Here is a 24279-nt window from a genome sequence, read left to right as displayed (position 1 = left end):
TTTTAACTTAGGACTATACTAGATTCAGATACCAAATTCTTATTCATCCCGAACCAATATACTTTACCATATAAACTAAAGTTTTCAAAGCGTTAATAAGTGTGAATACAAAGATATTACCCCCAAAAAATCATTCCCAGTGTAACGGATTGTCGACAGAGGGCGCTGTGGAAATTTAACATAAACCTTATCGCAATAATACTCGTAACGCGTGCGTTTGGCATGGAATGGGGTGCCTGCTGGTCAAGCTAGCGATCAAGTTTGAAGATTCAACAACAGTTAGCGCTTGTGCAATGGATATTTGCGAAAAGGTCTATATGTAGTCATGTGTGTCCCGTTTTCGCTGTTCAATAATGATTACCGCATTTAAAACGCGCCTTTTCCAAAGGATACCGAGGGGCAGGTATTTTTTACTGCAAGGTGAGTGGGACGAAGTTTTAACTATGATACATAATCATTAGCACTATGTAAAGGTTTGCAAGGTGCTCTGGTGCAATATACTACCAAGGCCAAACGGCTTTACGTCCCGCCCGAAGGACGAAGCAATGGCTAAGTGTCTTGCTTAAGGACACAAGTGTCATGGCTGCGGATAAGCAAGATTATATAATACGATGTTTTGAGAATACCTAAAAATGTGTACAGACGTGAAAAGACTTTTTATCTACAGTATGCAATAGATGTCATTTGAACATGTCGTGAGCCCCCATCTGACCCAAGATGTCAAAATTAGGGTATTGGTTTGGCCTGGAATATTAAGTGTCATTTTAACATCCTTCATCCTTAGTCTCAATTTTGTTTCGTGTTTGAGGTCACTATATTATGTGCCGTTGAAACACCGATGTCAATATTTTACCAGCTCGATTTTCGCAGTTATGATATCGCACTTGTTTTATATTGTACTATCAAGTTTTGTTTTCATTTTTTTCCACTACAAATCCCTATCCCTTTTATCTACATAATCATCAGTTAGTTCAGCATTTCGGCCTGCCAGCAGACTTCTTCACTAATTAATTTGACAAGTGTACGTTTCTTCAAAGAGTATGAAAACATCTAATACCCTGTAATTAAACAAAATTTACAATCAAAATCTTGATCTTATCAAAACACAGCACCCAACAGTCGAAGTATTTAATATCATCTAAAAAATTGTAATAGTTTTTTTTTGTAACTGCTCGATGTGTACAAATCAAAAAGTGAGCTTTTGCTAATACAGTACAAGCGAAAGATGGGACTCTATGAGGTCCCTGATTGCAGGTGTTAGCATGTGTTAGCTTATGAAGGCCCTGGTGGGTCTTTCACACAACGGACAAAAATGGACCCCACAAAATTGATCTTTGGCCAATTTGGACCCCATAGAGGAATTCTTTTAAAAAGTGAGTATTAGAACAACAGAAGCTGGACCCCACAAACCAGATCCGCAAGGTTAGGTCTGTGTCTCTGTGGTGTTAAGTTGTGCGTTGTTTGTTGGGGGGGGGGGGGGGGTCAAACGATTCCTCGGCTAGCTTGTTACAGCTGGCTGTTTTTCTGCAACATGTCATTAAGATAAAATGTTTCCTGTTTCTATGCATATATTTTGTCTCGCCGCGAATCATTAATTAGTTTACCAAAATCCTTATGTCTTCTAAAGTTGAGTCCAAACATATAAACCTTTTCACCAAGAATCATATTTTTTCGGGAGCCATTTCACAAGTATAATATGTTTTTTGAGACACCCTGTATTCATGCGGGGAATAATAACTCCTGGTCAATTCCATCATGAATATTACTCACAGAGGGCGCTGTGTAGCAATTTACTCCTGGAACGTCCGGGTGGGCCCTAAATTGGGCTCGCTGACTGTTTTACACAGATGATCGGTGAGGAAATTCAGGTTATTGTAGAGTTGACAAGAATCAATGTCTCCATAGAGGGGTCCAGAGTCCACATCAGTCTCTTCAACAACTGGAGATAAAAAGGAAGATATTTATTACCAATTATTGGCTTATTTCTTCCTATCTTTGTAGACATAGTCCGAGTTATATTTCCTCATCATCTATGAACCTATTAAAGAAAAAGGAATCCAATAACTAAAAACTCTTAATCGTGACCAGATTAACTAAACTTTTAAAACGTCTTTGAATAAATTATGGTATTGTTCAGAAGATTACAGGTCATTGTTAGCAATGGAGAGCTGTTGATTAGTACAAAACAGTAAAGATAAACGGGTCCCTCTGAAGCAACGTAGTTTTTGAGAAAAAGGTAATTTCTTACTCAAATATTAAGATACTTCAGGCCTGACACTTGTTAAAGCATCTGAAAGCACACCAGTTTGTGCAACAACGTTGTTTTTTCTTTCCTCCTACAACTTCGATGTCAATTGAGTCAAAATTTGCGTTACAGATTTGTCATTGATGCATTATGTTCGGAAACACTGTAGTGAGAACACTGGTCTAAATGTGTCCAGTGCCTTTAAAAGCGCACTCTTGAGTTAACAAATACGTTCCATATTGTTGACTTACTTATTTCCTTGAGTTCTTTCTCGTACGGTTTCTCAAGACGCTCTTTCATGAGAGGCATAAGCTCCGTAGACTCTGGAGTAGGTATCTGGAGTAAGGGTACTGCGCTGGACGTCTTGTCATCATTGGGGGCGCCCTTTGCCAACTCCTTGTCTAAGCAATCGCCAAAAGGTTCGCACGACAGATCGAGATAGTCCTGGTAACAAGAAAAAGGATTTGAAGAGATTAGATAATGACGTCATGACAGATCGAGATAGTCCTGGTAACAAAAAGGGAATTGAAGAGATTAGATAATGACGTCATGACAGATCGAGATACTTCTAGTAACAAGAACAAGGATTTCAAGAGATTAGATAATGACGTCATGACAGATCAAGACAGAAGATAATAATATGATATGGCAAATGTTTAGGACAAGTCGAAAGAAACTGAATTCTACTTCATTCTAATAAAATTATTTAAAGAGTGAAAAAACGTTATTTACTGATAGTCTCCAGCGCGGAATTTTCTCCTCTCACAACTGAGGTCAAAAATGCTTCAAACCAAAATTTTAGTCTTAGGAAAATATCAAACGAGAAAATACGATGGTATAATCTCGTTAGAGGGAAATATCAATGAAAATATATTTTGTAAACTCATCATGGGGAAATATCAAACGGGGAAATAAAATGGTATGAACTCGTTAGAGGGAAATATTAAATAGGCAAAATACATTAGTGTGAACTAATTATAAATTAATATCGAATAGGGAAATACACTGGTATGAACTCTTGATAATGAAATATCAAACATATAAGTACAAATACATGAACTCGTATTGGGAAATATCAAATAAGGAAATACAATTGCATGAACGCGTTAAAGGAAATGTTTAAATAGGTTAAAGTACTGGCGAGAACTCGTAATACAAAAATGTCAATATGAAAGGACAATGGCATTAACTCCGCGTATTGAGAAATATCAAATAACACAATACAATGGTGCAAGCTCGTTATAGAGAAAAATGGCAAATGGTGAAATACAATGATAGGAACACATTTAAGGAAATATCCAATGAGAGAAATACAATAGTAAGAACTCGTCATAGAGAGTTAGCAAATAAGTGGAAGTGTCGTGGCCGAGCGGTTAAGAAGAGCACCGAATTCAAACTCTGGTGTTTCTGATCAGCAGAGTGTGGGTTCGAATCTCCAGCCGTGACACGTGTGTCCTTAAAGGCAGTGGACACTATTGGTAATTGTCAAAGACTAGTCTTCACATTTGGTGTATCTCAACATATGGATAAAATAACAAACCTGTGAAAATTTGAGCTCAATCGGTCATCGAACTTGCGAGATAATAATGAAAGAAAAAAACACCCTTGTCACACGAAGTTGTGTGCGTTTAGATGGTTGATTTCAAGACCTCAAGTTCTAAATCTGAGGTCTCGAAATCAAATTCATGGAAAATTACGTCTTTCTCTAAAACTATGGCACTTCAGAGGGAGCCGTTTCTCACAATGTTTTATACTATCAACCTCTCCCCACTACTCGTCACCAAGTAAGGTTTTATGCCAATAATTATTTGGAGTAATTACCAATAGTGTCCACTGCCTTTAAGCAAGACACTTAACCATTGCTTCGTCCTTAGGATGGGACGTAAAGCCGTTGGTCCCATGTGCTGTATAACGCATGTAAAAGAACCCAGTACATTTATCGAAAAGAGAAGGGGTTCGCCCCGGTGTTCCTGGCTGTGGCTGCTGTATACGCCGTAGCACCTTGTAAACCCTTATAAGGTGCAACATAATTAGGTCTCAGAATTCATCACTTCAATAACCTATCTTTCTGAAAGTTTGCGCTTGAGTACTTTGTTTATAGGTAGATACGTGTGCTATATAAAACTTCGGTATTTGTTTTATTGTTATTATTATCAAAATAGGGGAATAAAAATAGTATGACTTTGTTATGGGAAATATCAAAATTTAAGGAATGAAAACAAAACACATTTAAGAGCATATGATAATCACAGGGATTAAACTCACCGCATTGATCTCCATAATGCTCTCTAACATGACGCCCACTGTATCGAAGTCTGGCCGGTTGTTCGGATCGCTCTGCCAACACTTTTGCATGATCGTATATCTGAAAACCAATCACAAGAAACATCACGTCAATTAGCCAAATAGTGTAACTAAAGTGTTATCAAGTTTATCAAACATCATGAGTCAGAACAAAATTACATCAACGCAGACAAGCAGTGTAACTAAAGTGTTATCATATTGATGAAGTATCATTATTTAGTGGTATCAAAACATCATGATAAAACATTGCATCGACCAGAAAAGCAGTGTAACTAACGTGGTTTCAAATTTATGAAACATCATGATAAAACATGACATCAAGCAGAAAAGCAGTGTAACTTAAGTGTTATCAAATTAAAGCATCATGATATAGTGTTACCAACCTCGAAGAGAACAATTTATGACATTGAGGTAAGATGTGCTTGAATTAAGGAAAAGACTTTTAAAGATGCTATGTCAGATTTTTTTTCCCCAAACATTACAAAATTGATTTTATTTTATTTTATGAATGGTATTTCAAAGAGTATCACCCGCTCTAACGAAAAAAAGTTTAACTTTTACTTTTAATGGTCAGGAACCATGACACAAATTTAAAACGTTTCTCATAAAACACATAAGAATTGGTCACGTGATATATTGTCGGGATCCCGACAAAACTAATTTTGAGCACTTTATTACACTGCTAAGAATAATTGGCGGACTTTTTCGAGCAATGGATCAAATGAAAGCTTGTAACTTTCTCGACCGCCATCAAAATACCTATTGAATTTGAAATTAAAATGTTGGGGTCAAATCGGCCAAAAATCTGACATAGCATCTTTAATTGGATTTGAGGAATTGCATGATGAGGTATCATGGTTTGCCATTTAAACACCATTTCGGATATCCTCATCAACTTGATTGGTAGATTATGTTCTTATGATAACTTGTATTGAGCCTGTAATATTCTACCACCGTAGAGTAGATTTTCGGAAATCGGGAGACTTGGACAAGACTTCTTTATGCTAACACTACCAACAACTCATATAAATCAAATTTTATTTAAGTTCCTGAATATCTATAATATAGGGACCGGTTATTTTAATTTTTAACCTCCTCTTACTTTGACAGTTTATAAAATTTACTCTTGTAATATTTTTTTACTCTTTAATTTTTGTTTTTTATATTGCTGTTCATTTTCCGTAACATTCTTAAATATTTACGTAATGTTTATATCGTAATTTTATCGTATAATTTTATGTTTACTTTTATATGTTAGTTTGTTAGCAGGGCCCAAATTGAAACCAGTTATTTTTTTTTACTGATTTGGCTTACCCAGGGTAAATAAAGGAAATAAATAAATAAATAAATAAACTGTTTTGCTGGCAAAAACCAATTATGTAATGTTCATTTAACAAAAGTACATACAAAGAGAAGCTATACATTGCTTTACAAACGCAAAACATGCAAATGACATGCTCACAATTCATCTGCGCATCCGTCTGGGCGTTCGAGTCGATATCCTTCCCTGAGCATCTGACATAATTTATGTGACATCATACCGGGATAAGGCATGGCCCCCATCGTCACAATCTCCCAAAACAAGACGCCGAAAGACCATCTGGGAGGGGGAAAAAAAGAAACAACATTTCAATAAATTAAGGGCGTCCTTTACTGAACACGGTTGCACAAGATGCCGAAAAACTAGCCTGAACGTCTGACGCCATTCTTCGAGGCTCGTGAATAACGCCAGAGACCGGCCTTAACAAAATTGCAAAACCGGTAGTATTTTGACCTCTGACCTCGGTCATTTCACATAATTATAGATACGCAGTCAAATTCCATTGCGGACTTGAGAGCTGAGTGATTGGGCATCTATATGTCACTGCTGCACGTATCAATGATATCATTGTATCCAATGGAATCACTGGATCTAGCGGCAGCGACTTGTCTTTATCCTTGTGGATAAAGACAGGGGCCCAAGTCTACCGAAAGACCATGATGGAAATATTAAACAACATTTCAATACATTGAGGGCGTGCTTTACCGAACACGGTTGACAACTTATCACCATTGGGGACTTTTAGATTGTTTACATGATCTCACCGTACAGGGCCACCTTTCAAAGCGCAGAGGGTGAGGTAATGTCCGTGCTTACTGTAGCAGAACAATTGCTATGGTGGAAACGTATTTCACAGGTTATCAAGAAAATTAGGCGGACATACGTCATTACTTTTCGTGCAGTAAGCACCGGAAGGTTACCATGCCCGCCGTGTGCTAACTATACGGTTACGTGTGCTGTTTAAAGGCAGTGGTAATTACTCAATAATTATTGGCATACAACCTTACTTGGTAATGAGTAATGGGAAGAGGTTGATAGTTTAACACGTTGCGAGAAACAGCTCCCTCTGAAGTAACGTAGTTTTCAAGAAGGAAGTAATTTTCCACGAACTTGATTTCGAGACCTCAGAATTAGAATGTGAGGTCTCGAAATCAAGCATCTGAAAGCACACAACTTCGTGTGACAAGTGTGTTTTTTCTTTCATTATTATCTCGCAACTTCGACGACCAATTTAACTCAAATTTTCACAGGTTTGTTATTTTATGCATATAATGTTATGATACACCAAGTGAGAAGACTGGTCTTTGACAATTACCAATAGGGTCTCGGAAACTCTAATCAGGTGATGTAAACGTCAAGCGTGTTCTACAAACATTAGTTGCACGTCTGTGATTACGAATTATCAACAAAGTTGTTTTTCAGACGATACTTGTTCGAGTCTGTGTGAATCATGCGGTAAGCATGGTAGGATTCGAACCCACAACCTTGTTATTAAAAGTCATTCAGTCTAACAACTGGACCACGGTGTCGTGGATGTCATCCGGCGGTGACTTCTTACTGATTAGTTTAAGAGTTTATGTGCAAGGTGTTTTTTTACGCTGGATCTGTTGTGACTTTAAAATGTACAATGTGCAAAGTATGAAGAAAAAAGAAAGAAAAAAATGGTATTTGAACAGGAAATGTTAACTCAATTACAATCATGGACTTACATATCGGTCTTCGAGGTGTATATGTTATCAAATAACGATTCTGGTGCCATCCACTTCATTGGAATGCGACTCTTACTTGTCTTGATGTAAGCACCATTTTCATATGTGTCTCTTGCGAGTCCGAAATCAGACACCTTGATGACCAGACCATCCGTGACCAGAATATTCCGAGCGGCCAGATCTCTGTGTACCAGCTAAAGGGTGAAAAATCAACATTCATAAGTACCTCAGACAGTTTCGCTATTCCTATTGGTGGAGAGCGCGTCACGTGGGTGTGTATAAACCTTTGTTTATGACCAGTAAAAAGTGTTGAAACATGGGCGTGACACGCGAGCTTGCACATGTGCTTATAAAACAGTTTCTTCATTCCTATTGGTCGAGAGCAACGACCAGGGCTGTTGTGCCACATCACGCGATACGCGCGACGCGCACAGCATTCCCTTTTAAGGAGTTTTTACCCGATGACAGCGGAGGGCCTTACCATTTCATAGCTGGAGGGGTGTTGTGTTGAAAGAAATCATTGAACAATTATAATTATTGCCAAATTATAATTATTGACCAAAAGTGTCGATGTTTTCTGACCGAAAAGGTATTTATGAATGGGAATCAAAATGTGTTGAATCGGTTTTGATAATTGATAATTTACCTCGACTTCGTCTCGGTAAAATTATCAAGAACCAGGCCTCGTTAGGATTAAACCACTAGTTGAAAACCTCTTCACCACACATTGATTCCCTTATTTAAAACATGAGTTGGTAACCCAACAATACTTCATAATTAATGAGTACATTGATTCCCTTATTTAAAACATGAGTTGGTAACCCAACAATACTTCATAATTAATGAGTAAAGTTTCCATTACTGGCTCCCCTGGGAACCAATAAGTGTTTTTTTTTTTTTTGGGGGGGGGGGGGGGTTGGGGGGTGTTAGGGAGGGGGTAAGAAACCTCAAAATCTGCACAGGCAGTCGGCAAGACATCTGAAAGCCTGAAAGGACAGATTGCTATATTTTATCAGAGGGTTAAATCTGTGTATGTCTGTACTCAAAGTATTAATGAGAGAGAGAGAAAAATGACATAACCCTAGGACCTGATCGCCTCTTGGTAACGTGGAATGGTCCAGTCAAGGGTATCAAGGGCTTCGACTTCTCCAGGCCATTGCACTTATGACTCTGACCTTTAACATTGCGAGATATTGCATTCCTTTACAGATCTGCCAGGCAAATGAAAGTAAATCCCGATTGTTCAGCACTACGTCATTGCCGTCCTCTTTGCAATAATTCAGCGAACAGTCGTCGTCTTGGTAGGTAGGATTCGGGCGGTTCTGACGTAGGAAGTCACGGAGGCAACCATATTGGCAGTATTCGACAATGACGTACAGTGGACCTGATGACGTAGTAAATGATGACGTCATTATTAAAAAAGAAATTATGCAGATAGCCAGCAGCAGAACTTCTCTTCAAATCCCATGGACCATGGTTCGAATCCCAGTCAACAATCATCTCATTGAGTTTTCATCGCTTCACCCGAAACCAATCGTGCTTTAGCGTTGTTTCAAGGGACACAAATAACTGGCCAAGTTTGAGCAGCGACCGATTGTCAACCACTAGTCAATGTTCCATGGTTACCTATACATGCAATACATCCTGGGTACCAGGAAAAATCCCCAATGGTCGACAATGGTCACCTATAGTCCCTTGCTCGAGCTTTCATATTGCTTTAGGTTTTTGCGCTTTAGGCCGGCTATACATTTTTTTTTTAAATGTTTGTAAATATCACTAGAAAGTGTGTGGTTTTCCTTAAACGTCATTGACTAACACGGTCTGTGTATATTTGTAGAGTCATAATGTGGTCCTACAAATAGGTTGACCGTGTTAGTTAACGAGGTAAAGCCTAAACAGCACCCAATCTGAAAGCTATGTGTCCTTTTCAGTCGTTGGCTTCATTAAAATGTTGGAGATGGAAACGGCATACAAAGCACTGGTTGCAAAGGGAGATATTTAGGGGACAAAGTGGCAGCAGACTCACCAGGTAAATACATTGTTTTTGGTAATGTGCGCGTGCTCAGAACTACGTGAAAAAAAAGTTGAAATTTACTTGGGCCCACTTTCATAGAGCTGCTAAGCACGAACATTCGCTTAGCATGAAATTTGTGCATTTTGATTACCAACCAAATTTCTTCGTGATTTTCAGGATAAGCGAACAACAGCCGAATACAAGTAACAAGCAGTATCCATTAAATGGAAGTTAGGTTGGTAATCCTGATTTCATACTAAGCAAATTTCTGTGCTAAGCAGCTCTATGAAATTGGGCCCTGGTAAGTCTGCTGCCACCTAGTGCTCCAATTAAGTGATGCCATTAATTTATGGGATGGGGAGGCGGTGCCTTGTGATTTCTATGTACCTCTACATTAATGATTTACCTTTCTGCGTCGAAGCGCCAAGAAGTTTGACAACGTTAGGGTGATTCAACTCCTTCAAAAGATTCATCTCGGTTATTAAATCCTGGAGGTCATCAGAAGTATATGACCCTGAATTCATGTGACACAAAATAAATCATGAATATTCAATTATGCAAATCAGTTAGAAAGAACATGATCCCCGAATTCATATCGACGAATAATTATAAATTAATTATGAAAAATCAGTATTCAAATGAGATTCTAAGGACATTGATTATGACCGTAAATTCATGTGGAGCGAAACAAATTCATACTGAATAATATTCAATATGCAAGTCAGTTAGAAAGTACACGACCAGGAATTCATAATAAATAATACTAATAATATCTACCAAACAAGGTTCTCAAGGATCTGAGTATATACAAACTAACAGAAGGGAAAGTTATTGCCGTGATGAATACTGAGACTTAAATATGTAGCACCTTATCGGGGTTTACAATGTGCTACGGCGCATACAGCAGCCACAGCCAGGAACACAGGTGTTGCGGTTTCAGTCTTCCGCCGTGTTCAGTTTTCCGGGTGACGTAGTCGGACATATCAGCACTTTGTTCGAACGGTTTTAGCTTTCCGGCGTGTTCAGTTTTCCGGGTGTGACCTGTCAGATACCGCCGCGAGTACCCTTGAGAGTACTGTAGTTCTCTTTTAGCAGTGACCCCAAATTGTTTATAATTACGATTCTTTTCTGTGTAGTCACATAATCTCTTGCCCCATCTTTACATGTATTCATGGGTACAACTTTAGGCAGGTCACACTCTGCTTGCATAAAAAACAACTCATACGATCCACGCGTTTGCCGCTAGTTGTACTCGACTCGTGGACGCCGCCATGACAGCTACCGGAGGGTAACGGATGACTCAATACGGCACTAAAAATGGACTACTTTCGCTTACTGTGCGCAGGCATCGCATGACGTAATGCTACCGTATTTGGTCATTCGGAAAACTGAACACAGCGGAAAGTTGAAACCGCCACACCTGGGCAAAGCCCTTCTCTGTTCGATTAGTGCACTGGGTTCTTTTACATGCGTTACACAACACATGGGACCAAAGGCTTTACGTCCCATCCGAAAAAAATGTAAATACATCATGATGTTCAATATGCAAATAAGATACTAAGGATAGACCATACATTCAAGTGAAGCAACGTAAATTAATCATAATATTATGGTAATTACTCGATATGCAAAAAAGAATTAGTAAGTAGATGGATACAATCTAAAAAGTTCCGGGTTTGAGTATAACCCGGTTCCGTACCTGGGGCACTGACTCATTATTGACCCGGAATCTGTATCAAAATGTTCCCAATATGGCCTGAAGTATTTTAATATTTGGGTGAGAGATTACCTCTTTCTTAAAAACTTTTTTATTTCAGAGGGAGCAGTTTCTCACAATGTTTTATACTATCGACAGTTCTCCATTGCTCGTTACCGAGTATTGTATGCTAACAATTATTTTCAAGAAGTATCAATGATGCCCAGGTGCCTCTTTTTTAGAAAATCCAAACCTCTCGATGAATTATTATTCATATTAGGTTCCACTGCGCATCATTCCCTGACTATAAGGAGCACAGTGTTCGCGCAGTTGGGTTGCGTCATCGGAATGACGTATTCGCTCGTCATCACTGTGATGAAAAATAACTTCTTGATTGCTGCCATTAAAGTCGAAGAAATAACCGCTACATTCAAATGATCGGTCGTAAATCAAGGGCTCTATTATTATCACCTATCAACTTGTTGTGTCTCTCTATTCACGGGCATTCAACTTTGCTATTCGATAAGGCCAAGTAAAAAGCAGTTGATCGACTTTTTTTTAAGAGTATGATGAGGGCCTTTTTTTATTTCAAAGATGGCCGCCAAGCATTTTAATTCAAACTACACACCGGTTTAAAGTCACCAACTACTTAGTGTTGTTACAAACTCCTACAAGATTAAATGACAAATACACAACAATCTTCTTCCTTTTTTTCTTCTTCTTTTTTTTAAGCAAAAAATGTAAAATAAAAAATAAAAGACAAAACACTAACTCAAAAAAGGATGAGGTAGGGGACGATCTTTTGTTTGTTTGCCTAAATATTAAACGGATAGTTAAACAGAATGGCGGCAGAGATGTTGAAGACTTCCTAGTGCTTGATTTATAGACCGGAATTATTTGCTAGATGAGTGATTCGAAACTTGGGAGAGAAAAATGTTTGATCGAAGGCGCTCAAGATTAGCCAGTAATTGTATCTTCGTAAACATTTTCGATGAGAAAACTGATCAACAAGTTTCCGATCATGAATTATTGTGACCAAAATAATAACGGAACAGGCACCAAGACACCACTTTTATTAAAGACACTTGACAATATTGGTAATTACTCGAATTAATTGTTAGCATAAAAACTTAAATTGTAACGAGCAATGGAGAGCTGCTGATAGTACACAACATTTTGAGAAACGGATTCCTGTGAGTAACGTCGTTTTTGAAAAAGAGTAATTTCTCACTCTAATATTTCAAGACTTCAGACCTGATGCCTTTTAAGTTTTATTATGCATCTGAACGCACAGAAATTAAGTGCAACAAGGATGTCTTTTTGTATTGTTCTTTTGCAACATCGATGACCAGTCGGGTCAAAATTGTCGCAGACTTGTTTTTTTAAAGACACTGGACACTATTGGTAATTGTCAAAGACCAGTGTTCTCACTTAGTCAATCTCAACATATGCTTAAAATAACATACCTGTGAAAATTTGAGCACAATTGGTCGTCGAAGTTGCAAGATGATAATGAAAGAAGAACAACCCTTGTCACACGAAGTTGTGTGTGTTCAGATGGTTGATTTCGAGACCTCAAGTTCTTAATCTGAGGTCTCGAAATCAAATTCGTGGAAAATTACTTCTTTCTCAAAAACTATGTCACTTCAGAGGGAGCCGTTTCTCACAATGTTTTGTACTATCAACCTCTCCCCATTACTCTACACCAAGTAAGGTTTTATGCCAATAATTATTTTGAGTAATTAACAATAGTGTCCACTGCCTTTAAGCATATGTTGGGATGCAACAATTGAGAATACTGGTCATTGACAATTACCAAACGTGTGCAACGCCTTTAAAAAATAAAGACAATCACATCAATGAAAACTTCAAAAATTCGGGAAAATTACACACTTGGAGATATCATCAAGGAAAAGCAAACGCGACTGATGGCGTGAACTACCTTTGAGCATCTTAACAGCTACCGTTGTATAGCCCGTGTGGCCCCGTAGGCTGAGTGCCTGCGCCCGTACCACTCTCCCGAATTCACCCTCTCCGAGCACTTTATCAAGTATGAGATTCCGCCTGGAAAACTCCCACTTGGGATCGAACTGTTGTAGGGAGGAAATCAGAATTATAAAATAGTAATGCAAATAATGTCAAAGTCGAATGTTCACTGTAAAACTCAACATGATGCTTCGGTGGGAGAACAAAATGTTTACCTCTGTTTTTAATCGGATCACTGAACATTTATTGACATGGTGTACACCGTCATCTGAGCACTCGGAAAGCACCGAGGTTAGCCGAGAGTCCGAACCGTCGATAATAACCGGCGGTTTGTAGTTTCGTCCCGATAGAATTCGCCGTAACGGAGAAGCCCGACCCCGCCACGTATAGATGATAACAACCACGACAACCATGAAGAGAACCAAGATGCAGAACATTATAATAAACACACAGTTCGTGCATTGGTCTTCATCAATATTTAATACGGATGACCTGTCGGGTTTGTAGTTGTAAAAGACTTGTCTAGTCGTTCGAGCTGTTTCTGTGGTCGTTGCCCGGTGTACAGTGTTAGATGTATCAATAGACTGCACTGAAAGATGTGAAATAACAAGCAATGTCATTATTATCTTTAACGCTTTACAGACCATTCTGTACTATCACCACACAAAATGCACAGACAATATTGCTAACATTGTTCATTTCATAGAGTCTGTAAATATGCAGAGATGGATACTATAGGCCTCTTCACACTACCTCCAATCCGAACCGCGTTGAAACCTACCCGGCTCCTCTCCGGTTCAACCTCGCTTCTTTTCGACACGGATCAGAGATAAGCAATATTCACACTGGTCTTTACGTGAACCGGTGTGGCGGTTTCAGTCTTCCGCCGTGTTCAGTTTTCCGGGTGACGTAGCCGGACATTTCAGCACGTTGTTCGAACGGTTTTAGCTTTCCGGCGCGTTCAGTTTTTCGGGTGACATAGCCAGACAATAAATACCGCCACGAGTACCCTGCCGATCGAGTACTGCAGTTCAGTGAAATAAAATTAACTAAATAACTAAATAACTAAAATAAAAAACGGTAATAAATAAATTTAATAAACTATAAACCAGAATGGAACATACATTCTTCTGATTCTCTGACGGTCCTTCGGTATATGTACCACTGGTTAAATACAGGATAATTTGCTTGGTCTTCACACCAAATTCTCTCATACGAACCACGCGTTCGCCGCTCGTTGTACTCGTGGACGCCGCCATGACAGCTACCGGATGACTCAATACGGCATTAAAAATGGACTAGTTTCGCTTGCTGTGCGCAGACATTGCATGACGTAATGTTACCGTATTTGGTCATTCGGAAAACTACACGGCGGAAAGTTGAAACCGCCACACCGGCTAATGCGTGAGCCGTATAACGGTTAACGCCGAAAATGCAATTTCGATCCGGATTGAAATTTCCAACCCTGGTCCCTGCCAGGGTTGATTTCAATCCGGCTAGAGCATGCTACCCGGATCGGAGGCGGATTGAAATTGTTACAGTGTGAACCGGGTTGAACTAAATCTCCGGTTCGGGACCGGTTCCGACCCTGAGATTTTGGACAGTGTGAAAAGGCCTGATTCTGACATGCTACGTTGGTAAATTCCATATTTATTTATTTATTTGTTTATTTATTTCCAGGCAAACAGTACATGCAAAGAATAGGCATTAACAATATGACTACGCAGAGAACAAGCCTGCGGATAACCAAAAAGCGAAAACAATCACTATCTAAAGGCGATCCAGACAATAAAAATAACAAAGGCACAAAAGGGTACAAAGACAAAAACGTCCTAAACATTTGGAAAATAGCACATCAAATACTATATCAAATATAAATATGTATAAAATCTTTAGAAAATATTTGTACATGACCTTTGACCTCTTTAGGAGAAGGTTAATCCATACGGCCTGTTGAGGCTGCTACATGGGCATTGTTTTGTACAGGCCGCTTGTGGTCTTTAAAGGGTTATGTATAATGTGAAATATTTGCACGGTGAAAGTAAAATAAGAGAGGTGTGCGGGAACACGATGTGAAAATCTCTGTTGAGTAGTGTTGGTTCTGAAATGACCGGTTCCAACACTTCTCAAAAAAGATTTTAACATGTCGTTTACCGCAAGCCTCGACCATTAACATATTAACTTTATTTATCTGACAATGGTTGACAGCTCTGTGTTTTACTTTATAAATAGCCTTTGTAACGATGTGTTTACCTTGATCAGTGACATTTTCAACCCGTGAAGTTGGAGACTCATTATATATGCCCACACAATAGCAGTCTGGATACAAATCACACCAGCAAGGGCCTATCGCTTGAGCTATGCCAAGTCCATTGTGGTTCAATGTCACCATGAACAGAAGATTCCCGCCGTCTACGGTCTCTAAATAAAGATAAGTATAAAGCCAAAATAAAAAAAAATCACAATGGATGTATCATTTCGGTTGAACATTATGAATAAACTGTTTTATGTCTTAGGAACGGCACACTTTGAAGTAGTATTTTGGGAAAAGGAGCTAAATTTTCACCCCAAAATTTCAATCTGAAAAAAAAACATCAGACCATTAAGCCTTCGTCACAGACATGTGAAAGCACGCACTTACTATGTGCAACAAGGTGTTTTGTTTTCTTTGATTATTTTCTTGCAGCTTCGATGATCAAAATTGAACTCAATTTTGTTTTTACTTTTTATCTTATGCATATGTTTGGATACACTAAGTGAGGATACTGGTCTTTGGCAGTCACCAAAAGTATACACTGCCTTGGAAGTTTACTGGTTGATAGTAGGCCTATACAAATATTGACTGCTTCGAGTGTTGTGTTTAAAACTACGATTCCCGAGGTGATACCCGGAGCGTTCTGTTTTCCCGAAGCGCATAGAACGGTCCGGGGAGCGTTTTTTCCCAGGACGAACGTGGGCAGATACCCCACTTTCGTCCTGCTCAACCAGATGCGTATTTCTTTCAGGAAGAATGTGTGTAATTATCTGCCTGTTTATCCTGGAAAAATACGCGTCCGGGGACCACCGAGGGATTCTGAGTTTTAACCATAGCAAGAGTAAAATCAGTCAATATTTGTGTCTATATAGCACCCTATTGATAACCTCGTACACGTAAAGTTCGTACGCGCATTGTAAATACACAGATGCACAATTCATTGGGTTCGATGTGGGTAAAAAATACTTCTGGGTACCGCGCGCACCATATTCGTTACATACTATTGCATGGCAAACTACTATCACACGGCCTGCTGCCGGGTATCTTGTAAAACTAAGACATATCATGTGACATGCTCTAAACCAATGAAAGGGCAGAATTTATGTAAGGGGTGTTTATAATTACCGATACAATCCTGCGGACAGAGTAGAGGAAACGACCGTTCCAGGCCATCACATTCCCGATTGGGGCAAGTCCCAAAGTCCGGCGAACATGTGGAGAAATCATAGCTGCGGAGGAAAGGAGATTCCTGTTGCCTCCATTTACAGACGCCGTCCGGGGAGCCGTAACCGCAATGACTTGTACATCCCTCCTCGGACATATGACTTGAGCAACCGTTGTAATCTTGAAGTAATGATGAAATGATAATAACTAGACATAATGTGATATTTATTAATAATCACAGAGAGAAAAATTTTAAATTGGAATCGAGGAAAAAGAGTGTTGTTTATCCCTGATGCACGTTTAACATCTCTTATATCGTTTATTTAATATTGATAGTACTGGGAATAATGTGCTAACGCACAACGGTGATGGGTAAAAAGCCTTACCGCATCCGAGATGTTACGTTGTTCTGACCTCTTTCTCAAAAACTACGTTACTTCAGAGGGAGCCGTTACTCAATGTGTTATAATAATTATCTTCAACTCTCTATTGCTCGTTACCAAGAAGGCCCAAGTTTGTATGCTAAAAATAATCTTTAAGTAATTACCAAAAGTGTCCAGTGCCTTTTAACAGGGGGTCGTTGGTTCAATTCCCACTCTGGTAATTTTTCCTTTGTTCCACTCCGAAATTAAAAAAGAACATCGTTTTACAAATACCATGTTATTTTGTATTACTCACCGAGTGTGCAGTTCGCCAGCCCTCCTGAAAAATAAAATAAAACGAACACAAACTCTTTAGTCTATCGCTATCTTTTATGAAAGATGTCATTACTAACAAAGACTAAAAGTAAAATGTTGAAAACCAATTAACACTTTATTTGAAAGCTACTTTTGGCAATCTTCACGACCGGAATTTCACCTTTGAGAGGACTAACAGTTTTTTGTTTTGTTTTTTCTTTAACGGCACTAAAGCTTCACAGGGAACGGGGCACCATAAACAAGGCACGAGGCACCAAGGCCAAGACCATGGTATCGGAGGTCTTGGCCTGTCAGGCCTCTGTTTTAATAGGAGACTTTTGAAGGCTAGGTGGCAGCAGACTTACCAGGTAAATGTCCATTGTTTACGTAGTTCTGAGTATGCGCATGTTACCGAGAACAATGAATTTTACCTGGTAAGTCTGCTGCCACCAAGCGTCCCGAAAGTTTCCTATTCCAGGGTGTCCACCCAGGTGTTGACTCCCAAAAATGGCCGACCCTGTTAGTCGACGATGTAAAAGGAAACCGTGCAATTTCGAGGCAAGTTTGTGTGGATCATTGTATTCTACTTGCACAACATCTTTCTACTCATATGCAGATTATAACAAACGGTTACAAGCGCTTTTCAAAGACCAACTCGACCGATACAAGGCAACGTGTTCCCTTCAACTCACCAATTATCTCGATATTGATTTCCCATTCAGTTATAAACAAATCCTCCTCGATGTTGGCAAACTTTTTTATTTCTTTTATGTAAGACGTGAGGCTGAGGTTTTTGAGGGGTGTGACGTCATTAAGGTAAACTATCCCGGATGTTTTGTCCACCTGAAGAAACTTGGGAAGCGAATTCTGTCCGTTTATAAATTCGCTCAGTGAGGTACTCAACGAGATGCACGGTGGAAGTTGTAACGTTGTAATCTGGTGATTGGGAAAACAAATAAAAACAGAAATAGATGGGAACTAGAAAAGAAGAGTTTGTTTTTGGCAAATCCATGGTGTTCGGCTTTGCCAGGCAGTAAAGGTCAAACAGGGTCAAACTGTATACAATACATAATTATTATCTAGACTTGTCGTTAAATCATGAAGTACAAGTTTTCGTGTGCTTACATAATAGTTATTATGTACGTACACATGTCACGAGGTGTTTTTATTTCAGGCGGAACTGCACTTGTCTACAGGTCCCAATTTAATAGAGCTGCTAAGCACAAAAGTTTGCTTTGAATGACATTTTTGCCATTCACGAAAGCAAACAACAGCTGAATACCAATAACAAGCAATATGCAACAAATGGAAATGTGGTTGGTAATGCTGTTTTTATCAAGAAAGAAATGTAATGTTTAAGCAACGTTTCGTGTTTAGCAGCTCTATGAAATTGGGACCTGTTGAGATCCCACAGACGAGACGATATCTTCTTCAAGAATCATCTTGAAAACGTGGATTTAACTCTGAACATTGGCCCCACTCAATGGGGGACTTTGGGGGCCTGCAATTCCGGACATAGCTCGTTGGGGCCCCGCACCAAGGCCCCGTGCCCCCTTTTCATGTTGACTCTCATTGCGCAGTCTGCGCTCCCACCAACATCGAGCGGGTTGGGGGATTGTTTACAGTCACGTTGCGAATTTGTGGCCCATGCATTTTAGGCAGGGTTGATAGGTACTATATTGGCAGTAGCACCTGTCGTGTGAGCTCACTCAGAACTGCGTAAACAAGAAGTACCTGACGTCACATGCATGCGAGATTCACCCAATTGATACAATATTTCCCGTTTAAAGGCAGTGGACACTATTGATAATTACTCAAAATAATTGTTAGCACAAAACATTACTTGGTAACGAGTATTGGGGAAAGGTTGATACTATAACACATTGTGAGAAACGGCTCCCTCTGAAATGACGTAGTTTTCGAGAAGAAGTAATTTCCATCGAATTTGATTTCGAGACCTCAGATTAACAAATTGAGGTCTCGAAATCAAGCATCTGAAAGCGCCAAACTTCGTGTGACAAGGGTGTTTTTTCATCCAATATTATCTCCCAACTTCGATGACCGATTGAGTTCAAATTTTCACAGGTTTGTTATTTTATGCATATGTTGAGATCAAGCAAGTGAGAAGACTGGTCTGTGACAGTTAGCAATAGTGTCCAGTGTCTTTAAATAAGGGATCAATGTACGGTGAAGAGGTTTTCAACTACTGGTTTAACCCCAACGAGTCCTGGTTCTTGATAATTTTACCGAGACGAAGTCGAGGTAAATTATCAAGAACCAGGCCTCGTCGGGTTTAAACCACTAGTTGAAAACCGATTCAACACACTTTGATTCCCATTCATAAATACCTTTTCGGTCAAAAAACATCAACACTCGTGGTCAAAACGTAAATTAAATGCAAAAACTATAATTGTTCAATGATTTCTTTCTACAGAACACCCCTCCAGCTATGAAATGGTAAAGCCCTCCGCCGCCCTCGGGTAAACAACTCCTTATAAGGGAATGCTGTATTATATACACAGGTGCAAGCTCGCTTGTCACGCCCATGTTGTTAACACTTTTTACTGGTCATGAACAAATGTTTATACACACCCACGTGACGCGCTCTCCACCAACAGGAATAGCGAAACTGTCTGAGGTATTGATGAGTTCGTAATAAAAAGTAAACTCATTATTTCCTTGTAACATCATTCGGGCAAACACAATTCTTACTCTGGTATACTGCGCAGCACCACGGTGTAAGCTTGTGTTGATGACGACACGATGCTCCAACGATGCATGTATGTCTACATCAATTATTACTGTGACAACCTCCTTCTCTCGTGTTGAGTCACCCTTGCTCGTCGTATCGTTCCCCTCTTTAAGCTGTAGTGTGATTGTATGCTTATCCACCATGTTACATGGCAGCATGCGGAGGAGGATGATCTCTGAGAGTTGACACACACGAAGAAAAAAGTTAGAAATGTTAATTTACTCATTTACAGGGAAGGTACACTATTGGTAATTGTCAAAGACCACTGTTCTCAACCGGTGTATCTCAACATATGCATAAAATAACAAACCAGTAAAAATTTGAGCTAAATTGGTAATCGGAGTTGGGAGAAAATGATGAAAGAAAAAAAAACCTTGTTGGACGAATTTGTATGCTTTCAGATAGGAATACAAGACTTCTAGCTAGAAGTCTTTTAATATTTTAGTGAGAAATTACCTCTTTTTTCAAAAACTACGTTACTTCAGAGAGAGTCGTTTCCCACAATGTTTTTATATTATCAACAGCTCTCCAATGCTAGTTACCAAGTCAGTTTTTAAGTTAATATTTTGTTTTGAGTAATAACCAAACGTGTACCTTCCCTTTATCAAATATAAAAGAAAAACCTGCAAGGGGTCAATACCTAGGTCTAGTCCAAGGACTAGCCCTGTTTTGCAGCAACACTGCCATTCTGTTTTCATACAAAAAGAGCGTTTTGAAGTTCAGTGTGAATACGACCTACATCTTAAAGGGGCTGTGTCGTCATGATCAAAGCTGGCGTGCGACTGAAGATAGTGTTATGAACTCTGAGTATTCTGGGAATGTTAAAGCACGTTGAGCGTCACTGGGTAACGGACATGAGCGCTATTATAAGAAGGAATATAGTTCATAGGTATAGAGCAGAATAGCCCTATATTGGACTATTCAATTTGTACACAGACACTGTCATAAAAATACGAAAGTTTTAGGCTTTGATTATGACGAGACTGCCCCTTTAAGAGTACATTATACAGTAATCAAGTACAATAATATTTCGTTGTCGACAACAACATCACAGACGCACTTGTTAATATTGAGGTTATCATAATAATAACAAGTTTGACTTTGAACATTAATGCACTGAACAACTTGGTAATTGTCAAAGACCAGTATTCTCATCACGGGGTGTCTCCCAAGTGAAATAACATCCTTGTTGCACATATTTGAGTGCTTACAGATGCCTTTCACAGGGTTCAGGCCTGAAGTCTCCGAATTTGTGAGTGGGAAATCACATCTTTCTCAAAGACTAATGTTACTTCGGACGAAGCCGTTCTCACAATGTGCTATACTATCAACAGCTCCCGTTGCTCGTTTCTCTACACGTAAGTTGTTCTGTTTTTAGTAATTACCAATAGTGTCCAGTGTCTTTAACGAGATATTCTGCGTCCCACAAATCCTCCTATTCTCTGGTGACAAGGAAATCAACAACTTACTCACCGCCGATTACTCTCCCGCCTGATGAGACTGTGGTTGCCATGGGCGACACCGTGTTGACACCGTAGGTATCATTGTGTTTTCCCGCCATCGTGACAGCGATCGTCTGCCACCTGATTGCGTCTGAATTATTCGAGCGGATCCACGCGACATGGTCGCCCTGAGAAGAGAAATGTATACGTAAACGGTGAATAGTAGTACACAGTACACACATTGCTATATTATAGAGTGCGTTCGTTTAGCTTCCCTGGTCGACCCCGGTGTGTGGCGGTTTTTTTGTCCAGGACGAACATGGGTAGTTATCTGCACACGTTCGTCCTGGAAAAAAAACGCCATACACCGGGGTCGACCCAGGGAAGCTAAACGAACGCACCCACAGTTAACCACTTGGATTACGATTAAGCTCCATACCTTTGATTGAAAAATACACACAAAACAAGTCATTGTGCCATTTTTAGATTGAGTATCTATCTAAAGTTACTCAATTCTATGCAACAATGGTGAGGTTTATTTGTGCAACTTAACATGACCAATTGAGCCAAAATGTTTTATGTTGGAATACACCAAGCAAGTTACTTGTCTTTGACAATTCCCAAAAGGATTACCCCTGCCTTTCAGAATAATTCTTTGTAAGACTCATCTATTTCTGTTCCCCCTCCCCCCCCCCCCGAAAAAAAAAAAAAAAAAATACCAACCCGTGATCGGTGAGGTTTATTTGTGCAACTTAACATGACTGATTGAGCCAAAATGTTTTATGTTGGAATACACCAAGCAAGTTACTTGTCTTTGACAATTCCCAAAAGGATTACCCCTGCCTTTCAGAATAATTCTTTGTAAGACTCATCTTGTTCTGTTCCCCCTCCCCCCCCCCCAAAAAAAAAAAAAAAAAAAAAAAAATACCAACCCGTGATCGGTTTTCTCTAATGTTGACGTCATAGTCTGGAACCGCCTCTAGGTTCAGCAATACCTCGGCTGTTTGTGAAAGAGTCTGGTTGCTGCCTCCTCCTTCTGCGTTTTCCATAGTGCACACAACGTTTATAGTATTCCTCCCATCTTGTGATGACGTAGGATGACGTATTAAAAATAATTCTGAAGTGTGGTTGTCGATGTAGAGCCAATCTCCAAAGTTTTCTGAAAGTTTTGAATTGGAATGTGGTTTAATCTATTAATTTATTGGTGCTTTAGCAAAACTTAAGAAAAGGATGATGCGTTTAGCCTAAATGATCAAAACATTTTACAACTTGAAATAATGTCATGCGTTTCTGATGACAATTAATTTCACAGGCCGTAACGTTACTGGGGACCCAGAGTTTCGCTAAACACCATTGACACTAACATTTGGCAAGGTTGAAACGGGTGACCATACCGTACACTGCAAAAACTTTGATTTGAAACTTTGCATGGTGGAGGTATAACTATTAAGAGAGGTTTGCGGTAACACCTTGTTAATATCTCTTTTTGAGTAATGTTGGTTCCGAAAAGAACCGGTGGTTTACGACTAAACGTTCGGACAGTATGCTCTGATCGTCTTCAGGAGAAATGAAGACTGAAGACAACAAGAGCATACTTATCGAAACGTTGAGTCGTTAACTAACGGTTCTTTTCAGGACCAGCATTACTCAAACAATGGTATCCACATGGTGTTTACCAAAAACCTCTCTCAGTGAACGTACCAGTTAAAAAAGCGTATGTGAATGAGGCACTATTGGCATTCAAGCAGCTCGATAAGGATCGTAATGTTCCAAAGGCACCAAGTTCGGAGTCCGGTCTCAACCGGAACACATAGCGGGTAGAATCGAAACAGGTACACCGAGGCAAACCGTCTGTAACCCCCACCGTCATCCTAGCCTCGCCCGCAGCTACTCCACGCGGTCGTTCCCGTTGACTCCACGCCGAGATCTGCAGCGTGAAATTCCACCCTGAAATAGTAAAACATTTAAAGTTAATTCCGAATAGTGCACGTTCTCTAGAGACTCTAAAATTATACCCGAAATGTTTGATCTTCGTTCTTGAAACACAAGGCCTCAAGATTATGTTTCTGTTAACTCTAACATTCTCAGCAAACAATCTCTCCCGATGTGTTTGGATTTTTTTTTTCGTCTCCTATTGGGGTTTGTTTACCTCCAATACATTTTTAGGAAAAAAAAACATCTCAGAAAAAGACAAAAACAAGTTTGAGGTGTTGTCTAAGACCTCTGCAGGAAACCATCTTAAGGAACTCGTTGCCAATTAGTGTGAACTTACTCCCTCTATGTACACTTCAATGAGGGCGGGTGTCCCAGGGAAGTCCGCCCGCCTGAGATACTTTCCCCAATTTTGGGAGATATTGGGTTCGTTCGATTAGCTCCCCGGGTCGACCCCGGTGTGTGGCGAGTTTTTTTCCAGGGCGAACGTGTGCAGATAAAAACCCACGTTCGTCCTGGGAAAAAAAACCGCCACCCTAAGAGTTGCGTATGGGGGGGGGGGCAGAATATCCGGGGTGGGGGGGCAGAGTCTCCTATGCCATCATTTTGTAGGGTGTCATGGCCGGGTGGTTTAGAGCATCGAATTCAGTTTATTGTGGTAATCGGAGTAATCGACAATAATGGTGTCCTTGGCCAAAATGCTTTACCACTAATTGCTTCTCTTCACTAAGAGATATGAATGGGTACAAGTTGAGTAGTTGATTTTGTGTTTGAAAAAAAAAC

The 24279-nt window shown here is 39.6% G+C and overlaps 1 protein-coding gene across 1 annotated transcript in view; it reads right to left on the bottom strand.

Moving 5' to 3' along the window:
- Positions 1–899: 899 nt before the first annotated feature.
- LOC117303982 (proto-oncogene tyrosine-protein kinase receptor Ret-like) overlaps positions 900–24279 on the bottom strand; it is a 77470-nt gene continuing 54090 nt past the window's right edge. The window contains exons 3-19 of the mRNA XM_033788452.1: positions 23266–23511; positions 22497–22723; positions 21596–21752; positions 20083–20297; positions 18063–18306; positions 17372–17395; positions 16655–16873; positions 15529–15696; positions 13491–13864; positions 13232–13379; positions 10000–10107; positions 8755–8963; positions 7580–7773; positions 6012–6149; positions 4511–4610; positions 2497–2689; positions 900–1939 (exon numbers count right to left, since the gene is read on the bottom strand). Of these exons, the coding sequence (XP_033644343.1) occupies positions 1791–1939; positions 2497–2689; positions 4511–4610; positions 6012–6149; positions 7580–7773; positions 8755–8963; positions 10000–10107; positions 13232–13379; positions 13491–13864; positions 15529–15696; positions 16655–16873; positions 17372–17395; positions 18063–18306; positions 20083–20297; positions 21596–21752; positions 22497–22723; positions 23266–23511 (3113 nt within the window). The 3' untranslated portion in view covers positions 900–1790. The remainder of the gene's footprint in view (positions 1940–2496; positions 2690–4510; positions 4611–6011; positions 6150–7579; positions 7774–8754; positions 8964–9999; positions 10108–13231; positions 13380–13490; positions 13865–15528; positions 15697–16654; positions 16874–17371; positions 17396–18062; positions 18307–20082; positions 20298–21595; positions 21753–22496; positions 22724–23265; positions 23512–24279) is intronic.

Source organism: Asterias rubens, chromosome 20 (genome assembly GCF_902459465.1).
Source record: "Asterias rubens chromosome 20, eAstRub1.3, whole genome shotgun sequence".
Classification (NCBI taxonomy): Eukaryota; Metazoa; Echinodermata; class Asteroidea; order Forcipulatida; family Asteriidae; genus Asterias; species Asterias rubens.
This window is presented reverse-complemented; position numbering and strand designations above follow the sequence as displayed.